Source organism: Populus nigra, chromosome 16 (assembly GCF_951802175.1).
Source record: "Populus nigra chromosome 16, ddPopNigr1.1, whole genome shotgun sequence".
Classification (NCBI taxonomy): domain Eukaryota; kingdom Viridiplantae; phylum Streptophyta; class Magnoliopsida; order Malpighiales; family Salicaceae; genus Populus; species Populus nigra.
The window spans coordinates 10,504,656-10,516,147 of record NC_084867.1 but is presented as its reverse complement, the minus strand read 5'-3'; the positions used below and the strand labels follow the sequence as shown (position 1 = coordinate 10,516,147).

General features: G+C 31.6%; 1 protein-coding gene across 1 annotated transcript; it reads right to left on the bottom strand.

Annotated features, from left to right (window-relative positions):
• Nucleotides 1-3,506: 3,506 nt before the first annotated feature.
• Nucleotides 3,507-5,735, bottom strand: LOC133675566 (cytochrome P450 71AP13-like). Its single transcript, XM_062096988.1, has 2 exons — nt 4,441-5,735; nt 3,507-4,312 (listed from the first exon to the last, which is right to left on the bottom strand). The coding sequence occupies exons 1-2, from the start codon at nt 5,350-5,352 to the stop codon at nt 3,701-3,703; spliced, it is 1,524 nt and encodes a 507-aa protein (XP_061952972.1). The 5' UTR covers nt 5,353-5,735; the 3' UTR covers nt 3,507-3,700.
• Between the last annotated feature and the right edge of the window lie 5,757 nt (nt 5,736-11,492).

Here is an 11,492-nt window from a genome sequence, read left to right as displayed (position 1 = left end):
CTTAAATGGATCATTAGCTTTAGGTTTAAGCTTAACAAACTTACCTTGTGGAAACCTTTCCTGATACACCCAAACCAAATCACCTTCTTTGAACTCTAAATACTGACAATACTTATTAATTGAACTTGATACTTTTGATTTTGCCTTTCAATCTTATCACAAACTTGTTCATGAAACTTTTTAAGTTGTTTGGCCCTTTCTTTGACATCACCACTGAAATTTTAAATTGTTGGAAGATAAATTAAGTCTAATGAACTCAGTGGATTCTGACTATACACAACTTGAAAAGAACTACAACCAATACTTTGACTAGTAGAATGGTTATAAGCCAATTCATCTTGTGGCAATACAAGATTTCAATCTCAAATATTCTTCTTCATCAAGCTTCTCAAAATACTTCCCGAACATCGGTTGATGACCAATTTCCCCATCAATTTGTGGATGACAAGTAGTGTTAAATTGAAGATGAGTTCCAAGTTTCCTCTAAAGTGTACATAAAAAATGACTCATGTACTTGGAATCTCAATATGATGTTATTGTTTTCGGGATGCCATGAAGTCTAACAATCTCATTAAAGTGTAAATTAACAATATTAGTTACATCAAGTGTTTTGCTACATGAAGCAAAATGCATTGTTTTAGATAAACAATCAACCACCATTATAATTGAATTTTTGTTCCTTGAACTTCTAGGTAAGCTTAACACAAAATCCATGCTGACATATTTTCAAAAAGCTTTAGCTACTAGAAGTGGAGTGTGTAAACCTAAATTATGACCATGTGATTTAGCATCTCTCTTCATTTTTGGTCAAAAGAAATTGTCCTCGATAACATTAAATGTTTTGTCTCTCCTAAAGTGTCTACCAAATACATCGTTATGAGCTTCAAACATAATGGCTTCTCTCAAAGAACCTTGAGGAATACATAAATGGTTTTCTTTGAAAAAATAACTCTTCAGCACAACAAAATGCTTGGAAACATCACTTTCGTATTCAACCCATATCTTGCCAAAATCACCATCATGCTTGTAAAGATCTTCCAACACTTCAAAACATGTCATTTCCACTTGCATATTAATTAATAATAAATGTCCTCAACTCAAAGCATTAGCAAGAATATTATGAACTCCAGATTTGTGCTTAAAAAAATGAAAGTTTGTAGAAATTCAACCTATAGGGTATGTCTTCGACTAAGTTTCCTCTAGCTATTAATAAACTTCAAAGCCTTATGATAAGGAAATAACATAAATAGTTTTGGGTGCAAGTATTGACACTAATGGTCTAAAATGCAAACAATGACATAAAACTCCTTGTCATATACTGAATATTTTCTCTATAAATAATTGAGCTTCTTACTATAAAAAACAATAGGTTTTCTCTCTTTGCTAAGAACAAGTAACCAAAATGTTTCCGTCTATTTAGAAGGTTTGGAAGTAATTCTATGTTTTGAAGAACCTAAAATAATCTTTACACCATCTTTCATAAAAGAAAAGGTATTCTTAAAGCCATTATGCTGAACTTTCCAATCATATTTCAATGGATGAATAAGCAAAAAACTACATGCATTCATTAGTATTACATCACACCAGACTTGATCAGAATACCTTTTCCCAATAGAAAATGAAACAAAACATCTATTCATTATCTTCCGTTCATGCTTCTTTTCCACCCACCTTAATTTGTAGGGTTAAAGGTGTGCTTTCATCTTCAGCTGTAATTTGTTTACCATATCATTAAATACAACATTATCACAAACACCATTATCAATGATCACATCACAAACTCTCCCATTTGCATTATAACGTATGTAAAAAATGCTGCAACAAACCCATTCTTTAGTCTCATCATGAACAACACTCAAACTTTGTTGAATGATAAGTAACTCACCTTGATCAACATAACTCACTTCATCTTCTTGATTTGATTTATTCGACAAGTTTTCCACACTTAAAATACTTTTTTGAATTATAACTTGAGGAACCATTAGCTTTAGGACCAACCCCAATACTTCCTTTATTTGGAGCCTTAAAAAAAGACTTTATTGTTGTATTACTTTTTGAGAATGAATTACTCCCTCGATTGGAAGAACTCTTCATAGATACTGATTTTTAGCTAGTCTTTTTAACCTTTTCCTATTGTTTTCCACATTCAAATAAAGTTTTGTAACATCATTGAATGTCCAATAAGGATACAACTTAACCACATTAAAAATTTATTCTCTTAACCCACCCAAGTATTAAGTTATTGTTTGCTTTTTAGGCTCAACAATATTGAACTTAAGCATGAACAATTCAAATTCCATCGTATACTCTTTAATGATCAGTCCAAAATGCTTCAGATTATAAAACTTGAGAAAAGTCTCTTGTCAATAGTGTTTAGGTAAGAATCTTTTTTTAAGCTCTCTTTTCATCCTTTCTTAAGACTTAATCTTCTTCTACCCTTACAAGCCCTTTGTTTTTTAAGATTCTCTCACTACAAGGAAGCATATTTTTTGAGTTCAAGAGCCACTAACTTCACTTTTCTATCATTAGGATACTCTTTGAAATAAGAAATTCTTTTAACAATTTAAAGTCAATCAATGAAATCCTCAGGTTACATTTTCCATTTGAAATCAGGAATATCAACTCTCATATCAAAATCTTAATAAGGTTTTTTATTCCTTCTTCTTTGATATTGTGAAGAAGAATTGTCACTAGCATCATGGTGTGGTCTGCGATGGAAAGGATTAGCATCCTCATTACTATTGCTAAAGGAACCAATTCCAATGTTATTCTCATCATCGTCATCGTCGTCATCATCTCAATTCTCATATCATTTAAGATGCTTCTAGAGTTGCTGGATTTGCCTTCTTATTTCATCCATTTCAAGAATATGGATGTCCCCCTCAAAGTTTTGCATATGACATCCATTAACAACCATAATTGTAAATCCTAAACTTTGATACCAACATGATATCAGGATGATATGAATATAGAAATGTAATAGGTCACTCATATAAATGATAATTTCCGCTCATCACCTTAAGGTACAAAACTAAAGATATACAATAACAAATAAACTCACCACTCTAAAGATACATATTACTCACTAGTTTAGAGATACAAAGTTAAAGGAATAAATTCACTACTCAAAAAGGGGATACATAACTTATTGGATTGCTAAAAGACTAAGTCAAAACCTTCTCAATTCAAATTATGCCAAAAGATTTGAATACATGATTTGATTCAACATTATATATTTAGAACAACCCTCTAAGTTTAGAAAAACACCAAAATATCATAATTGAGACCTAAATAAATGACTTTGATAGAAAATTAGGTAAATAACAATTATCACATATTTTTTTTTCTTTTAAAAAACATAAACAAACACTTAGAAATCTTAAAAATTAAAACAGACATAACTTCTTGTAGAAAACTCTAATGCATGTATGGTTGGGCATTAATCTAAAAATGCAATGAAGGCATGAAAATTCAAACTCAAAGTTCATCCATTGGCTGACCATAAATAACAAAAAAAAATTATCACCAATTTGCATTACGAACCCAAACTCAAACTCGAGTAATCATTAGGTGACACTCCTATGTCACGGAGTTAATAATAAGTTCAATTTCTTTTACAAGCAAACGATAACTGGCAACTTTTATTTAGAAGAAAATTATTTTTCAAGTTGACTGACATATAAAAATCTAGACACTTACGTTAGTTGAAGTGTGGTTTGGCAATGACATGTAGTGGAACTGTCCTGTGCATTGAGATGCCGAAAGCTTCTGTATTATCTATGTCCTGAGCTTTGATACCAGGGGGAAGCTCCCAATCAAAGCTGTGGAGGAGTTGAGCTAAAGCAATTTCAACAGTTGCTATTCCAAATGTGATTGCTGGGCAGCTTCTTCTACCAGCTCCAAATGGTATTAGCTCAAAATCTTGCCCCTTGAAGTCTATACTGCTGCCCATAAATCTTTCTGGTTCAAATGTTTCAGGATTTTCCCACAGTTCTGGATCCCTCCCCATTCCCCAGACATTGACATAAATCCGTGTTTTAGCTGGAATGTTGAACCCATCAATGATAACATCTTCTAAAGATTCTCTTGGGACTAAAACTGGAACCGCAGGATGTAATCGAAAGATCTCTTTGATAACAGCTTTCATGTAGTGCAGTCGGGGCAGATCACTCTCTTGTACAACTATTCTGTCTCCGACAACACTTCGCACTTCAGCTTGTGCTTTCTCCATGACTTTAGGATTCATGATAAGCTCTGTCATTGTCCAATCAAGGGTTATGAAGGTTGTATCAGTTCCTGCAGCAAACATGTCCTGAAACAACAGAACCATAATATATTCATGAGTTGTAAATTATGTGCGAATGACTCAGTCTACAAGTAATTTGATGTTTGGAACATTGGAATTGAAGGTACAACTAAACCAATGAAATGTTCACTGACCAAGATGACAGCTTTAATATTATCCATGGTGAGACGCATTTCAGAAGATCCATCCTTTTGAATATCGAGTAGAACGTCAACAAGGTCCTTCTTCTCCTCTTGTTTCCCCTCAGAATTTTGGTGCTCGGTTATTACCTTATCGAAGAACTGATCAAACCGTCTGACGGTGTGCTGGAGTTTCGATTTCATTCCAGTTAGACTGTGCACAAACTCCATTGAAGGAAAATAGTCTCCAAGACTGAATCCTCCAAGCAATGCTTGATAATCATCAAGCATCTTCTGGAACCCGTGCCGATCATACTCTCCTCCTCCAGAGAAATCCCTTCCTAACGCAACCCGACAAAGGACATCATTGGCATATAGTCCAATCATCTTGCTAAGGTTGGTAGTGCCAGGATAAGATTCTGCAATCCGATGAATCAAGCGAGCAACTTCTTCTTCTCTAACAAAGCTGTACCATTGGACACGCTTGGCACTAAGAAGCTCAAGTATGCAAATTTTCCTTATATTCCTCCAGTAAGCACCATATGGAGCAAAAGCAATATCAGTGCAACCATAGAACAAGTGTTTGGCCGAGAAGAGCTGAGGACGGCTAGAGAGTACAAGATCATGGGTTTTCAGAACTTCTTTTGCCAATCGCACTGATGAAATCACTACAGTTGGGATCTCCCCAAGTTGTAAAAATATGATTGGACCATACTTCTTGGCAAGCCCTCGGAGAGATATGTGAGGCATGTTACCAAGCTGGTGAAGGTTGCCAATGATTGGCAACTTCGCAGGGCTTGGTGGGAGATTGAGCTTTCTGTTTTTCAGTTTCCCCTTCATGAGAAACTTGAGCGCTACTAATAGAAAAATAGTTACAAAGAGCAAGGTAGGATTGGAGCTTTCTTTCAGCCATTGTAGAAAAGCCATTAATGGATCTTCCCCCTGGACAATTCTAAGTGGATTGAGTGGGTTTACAGTGTTGACACCACAAATTAAGCCAGACACACCTTTATAAAGGAAGTAATGTGACTGAAATTAAAGTACTATTGCTACGAAGTAAGATCGAACGAATCCTCAAGCAGTGGATGTAGAGTTTTTTTGTTTTTTTTTTTTTGTTTTTCTAGCGTAACCTAAGGAGGTGGATGAGATTTGTTGAATGGGATATAGATGTTTAGCCTATGAAGCTAGATGTTAAAGAAAAATCAGAATAAATCAAGAAATTATTATCAAAGCAAGCCTAAGCATGTTAAACATCAACTGTTTTCCATCTTTCTTGTCTTCTGTGTACTGTCGTGACCTTTATCTGTCTCAACTTGGCTTCCTATTCTTGTCCAATAATTGATGCTCTTGAAATGTTTCGGACTTGGAACATTATAATTTTTATATCAATATAAAAATCTTTAGTGATTTTTACCTTATCATATGAAAACCTTATCCCACTTTAATAGTGTGAAATAGAATTCTATTAAAATTCAAATTCTCACTTGTGACAACTCTTCCATTCCATGTATATAGTGGTGGAAATTAGAGCTCAAAATTTCCAATTTTGTCGTATAGCCACATATTCCAATATATTCACGTCAATGTTAACATCAAATGAATACCATATCACTCTACGAATTCTTTGAGTTGCTTAGAAAATACTTTTTTTTCTTTTTTCTTTTTTTTATAATTAAAAACCCGAAAATATGATAGTTTCTGATCCCATTTAGTACACTCTTGAAAGGAAGTAACGCATATATGTTTCCATGAACTAAAGAGCATCAAGCTACCTTTGAGCAAATAAGGACTTATCTAGACAAACCTCTAGTATTGGCTCCATCAGAACCTTAAAGCCTTTAAGGCTATATATTTTAGCTATGTAAGGATTGATTGGCAGCATGCTACTATAGAAGAACAAAGCAGGATGTTTATTATCTCAGTTGTATTCTTATAGAGGTTGAAAAATATTGTTACGTACCCACTAGTAATTTTTCTAGTAGATTATAAGATGGCTTTATTATTTTAGCTTGATTTCCTATATATTAGGGGCGATCATTTTCGGTTCGGTTTTTATCAAAAAGAAGTAACCAAACCAAATTTTTTTTTTAAAAAAAACCAAAACTGAAATTGAATTGAAATCGGTTCAAACCAATCAGTTTTGGTTTGGTTCGGTTTTTTAGGACAAAAACCCGGTTCAAACCGGTTTGACTTGGTTTTGGCTCGATTTTTTTTTGGTTTGAGTTCGGTTCGGTTTTTTTGGTTTCAGGCTTATAAAACCGAAACCGAACTAAACCGGTCGATTTTTTTTCACGGTTCAATTTTTTCGGTTATTTTTTTTTTATTTTTTTCGGTTTAATTGATTTTTTAGTTTTTTTGCTCATCCCTATTGTATACTAGTAATCAAGTTGAGTATAAGGCCTTAATTATATGTTTGAAAATACATTTTGGAGTTAAAGCATGGTTAATAAATTGGATGGTGAATATTAGTATGAACAATATTCTACCTCTAACTCCAAACTACGTGGTGGCCAAAAACATTATTGATAGGTTTTCTAATTTAATCTTTGCTTTTTTTTGTTGGGAGAAAATAATACAAAAGCCAATGTTTTAACCTAACATGAATTATAATATAAATGGTCATCAATTATCTTAACATCATCTCTATGAAGATTATCAATCGATCAACAAGTTCATCAATATTATGGAATATATCTAAGATGATCAATCATGAATCATAATTTTTATTGGCCAAGTATAACCAAATATTGCATTAGTTATGCAAAAAGAGTGTCAAACATGCCAGCAACTTGGTTCTATTCAACAAGTTCCATCAATTAAGCTTAATATAATAGTCAAACCATAGCCTTTAGGAACTACACACTAGACATCATTAGTAAAATACACTCACCATCTTGAAGGAGACATAACTACATCTTAGTTGCTACATATTACTTCACCAAATAAGGCGAAGTATTCTTTATCAACCATGCACTCTCATAATTCGTTTGGATGATTCTAAATTTCTAACATTAAAAAAAAGTACGCAAAACTATGGCCACTGACAGATAATTCGGCTTCTCATGCAAAACAATTACATGTTAGGTGAATTCGATCGTTTGCATACCCAATGTCCGATCAAGTAAAGTAATCTTTCCACTTACTTTTATATTAATTCCGACTTTCTCAGGATGGAAGCTCAGACATAGTGCATTTATTTATGAATTTTTTTGCCTGCAGATTGGAATGTGCACATATTATACTAGCTCGAAACAAGCAATGCACGCATAGTAATGTGGACTGTGGAGAAGATTGCTTGTCACTCAAGAGATTTGCAAATACAATATAGCTGTATCTTTTGAAGATCAGTTTGTGAGTGGAGGTATTTTGTCTTGCAGTTTTTAGGTAAAGACCCTCCTCCATCCCTGACCTTGCTGCTCAGGTGTTGAGAAATGTGGTATTATTATGGAGTGTTCTTGACAGTTAAGCTACTGTCTTTTTTTTTATTGTTATTATTTTAAAAGTTTTTTTTCTTTCAATAGGTTTATTTTTAATTGAAGCAACCCTTCCTAATTGATATGGATGCTTAAATGACCCTTTTAATGGTGGAAAACAGCTTCATACAAGCGGAAAGTGCATTCGTGAACAGGAAAGATCGAGAGAATAGAATGAAATATGTTTTTATTTATTTTTTATTTTGAAAATATAAAAATTAATTTTAAAATTATCTGGAAAACCAATTTATCTCTTTGACTAAACATATTTTTTTTATCATAAAATACTAAGCTAAATGAATCTATAGCTATGCTTAAACCCTCACCTTTTTTTTTTCCTTTTTAGAATAGTCCCCCAAATGCTGGAAATATTTCCAATACTAAAGATCCCACATATAATTATTTAATTTCTTGATATATCTTTTGTTCTGATTTCAACATTTATGAATCTCAAACCAATGGTTTTGGTGGTTAAAAGTACTATCCTTGTCTCCTATACTTTATCTAATGATTTTTTTTTCATTGCTTTCCTTCAACAACACTCATGCCTTTTGGAGTTAATAAAAGTTGTCTTTTTATATGACAAAATTTGTTATTCTTAGTGTTAATACATTCTATTCAATGAAGGGTTCGATTTTAATGGTTTTTTTCCTATAAATATACCTGAAAAAAAAGATCGACTTCCTTTTTATTTTCTTACTTGGTTGAATATCATTTGTTTAATAATTTTGGAGTGTTTTGGGGTTGATAGGTTGTGACGCGGGACAACAAGCAAAAAAATTAAAGCCGAGAAAAGAAAGAAGCCTAGAGGAAGAAGAGGAGAAGAAGAAAGCCAAAGAAGAGAGGAGAGTAGGGAGATGCAAAATCTGTAAATTAAAGAAATATGGCCTAGGCACACGGGCTGCCTTTGGCCTAGGCACATGAGCTTCTATTTTTTTTTAAGTTTCTGAAACGCTAGGTCACCCAGACCTGCGCGTTTGGCTTAATATATTTTTTTTCATTTCAATTTTTTATATTGATTTTCCTTGAATTTTTTATTTAGTTATTTTTTTCAATTTCAGCTTTAGTATTTGGTTGATATTGAATTAATTTTTATTTTTTTATCATGTAATTAAATATAAAAATATTATTGAACTCATTAGAGTCCATAACTCAAGTTATGAGTTTGATAAGTTAACCCGATTAACTTGAGTTGATTCAATAACTCATTGTCTAAATAGTTTTTTTTAAAAAAACATGTCATCTTGAAAAACAAAATCAAAGCCAAAACACTTTTTACTGGTCATCCAAGTTGCATTTAGATCCATGTGCCTAATCTTTTTTTCTTGTTATTTTCTTTGTTCTTTGATTATTATTATTATAATTTTTGTTTTCTTTTTTATTTTTAAACCTACAAAGTCATCTGAATTATATTAGCACAACATTTACACAATTTAATTTGAAGTTCATTATTCTATATATAGAATCAAGTAGAGAGTTTTTAAATTTGACTCTACAAAAATAAATTTAATGACATTGCGTAAGAATTCCTCAAAGCCTAAACATTTTTTTTTATTTTAAGAAGATTTAATTCAACTCGCAATATAATGGAAAGTAACCTAATTAATTTCTAAAGGGAAACAACCATATTCATTAAAGAAACAAAAGAACAAACAAGTAAAACAAAATACTTCCAAAATAAATATATAAAGCCAATTAATCTCATGAATACTTGAACCTGCTGATTTGGATATGTAATCAGGTATGGAACTGCACTACGGGGCAGGGCAAACTATTTTTTTATATAAAAAAATAATGTCTAGTGATTATAAATATATTTTAAAAAATAAATAAAATTTATGACTCTGGTTATAAATTTAATTGGATTAAATAAATTATTTTAATTTTAATAAAATAATAAAAAATTAGACAACTATAGCATTTTGACAAAATTTGTTATAAAAGTAAATACGATAACCTAGGAAAAAATAGTTTTTTTTTAAAAAAACAACAATATAGCTCAATTCTCAAATCGTTAAATATAAAAGGATAAAATTAGATAAAAAAAACTAAAAAAATCAATAGTGGTTAACCTAAGTTAACATGAAAAAACTCTTAACCCTGGAATTCAGTGTTGAGCTAACTCTGGTTATTCTATCAAGCCAAAATTATGAGATCAGAATAATTTGATAGAGAAAAAGTAAAGAAAATCAAAAGGCCCATTTTGTTTTTAAATGTCAGCCTGTATTAGCATTTCAAACTCATAGCTCGAGTCATTAGATTTGAAGCATCATATCTGAAAAATTAAACATGAAGCTCGATTCTCAATCAAATTTTGAAAGATAAAATTAAAAATAAAATCTCAATTATACAAAAGGATTAAAAATAAAAAAAATATAAATTAAAAGAAGAAGAAGAAGAAGAAGGATCAAACTTTAAGTACAAAATAAATTTTATATTTGATTAAAGGGTAAAATCGAAAAGAAAAATATATTTAGCAAAAGAACTAAAAAAACTATATAAAAAAATGAGGATCGTAATTGACATAAAAATAATAATAAAAAATTATTGAAAGGTGAAATTGATAAAAAAAACTTTCATGAAATAAAAAAATCAAAAGAATGAGGATCAAATTAATAAAAATAATAAACTATAAATTTGAATTTAAAACCGAAAACAAATAAAACTTTTACAAAAGAACAAGAAAAAAATTAGAAATCCAAAGAATAAGGACTGAAGTTGAAATATTAATATAAAAAGACCAAACTATCATTTTTTAAGAAGAAGAGAAAAAAAATCTCACTAGTGATAAATCATCCACCCATTATCATTTTTTAGGAGGTGTTGCATGTGCTTCTTGAAAGGCACTAATGCCTCCCACAAGTTGGTGCGTGCACAACCACTTTTTGTTTTTTTTCTATATCTGGTCAAATACCAAATTACCCATTAGTTGACCTGATAATAATAAAAAATCATTGTGAAAAATACAAAAAAAACCCTTAAGGCCAATTTTAAATTTTTGGATCCTAAGAGAATTTTGGTCACTTTACTGTGTGTTTTATTTTTTTTTATTTAGTCAAATACTAAATTGCCCCTCGGCTTACTTAATAATTATGAAAAAGCATTGAAAAAAAGACTAAAAAGCCTATTGAGGGAATTCATATTTTATTTTTTGCTTCCAAAAGCATTTTGTTATTGATGATGACTTTGATTTGATGTAAAAAAGGCCTTCCTAGAATTAAATTATAAGCCAATGTCATATCAATCATTATGAAGCTTTGTTGAAATGAGACACATTTCAGAGGGGTGCCCATTACAACAGGTAACTCCAAGGCACCCTTTACCGTTATGCTCGAACCCTCTATCCTAATGAAGGGAGTTTTTACAGGTGTTAGTTTTGAAGAGGGGATTCCTATTTAAACCATAACTTCTACGAAGAGGATGTTAGTTGTACTGTCATCATCTACTTGTACTGTCATCACCTTCTCGATACGGCGTACAACTCCCTCTATAAGGTTTTTTTCCCCCTCTATCCACTAATAAGGGCTTCTGAAGCTATAGGTTTGATTAAATATTCAACCTTAAGCATTTTCTCATCGAATTTCTTCACGTATA

Excerpts from the sequence above, each read along its gene's own strand:
- LOC133675566 (XM_062096988.1), bottom strand. The coding sequence starts at position 5,352 with ATGGCTTTTCTACAATGGCTGAAAGAAAGCTCCAATCCTACCTTGCTC. Across the intron at positions 4,313-4,440 it reads ATATTAAAGCTGTCATCTTG|GACATGTTTGCTGCAGGAAC; the intron begins GTCAGTGAACAT and ends CTGTTGTTTCAG.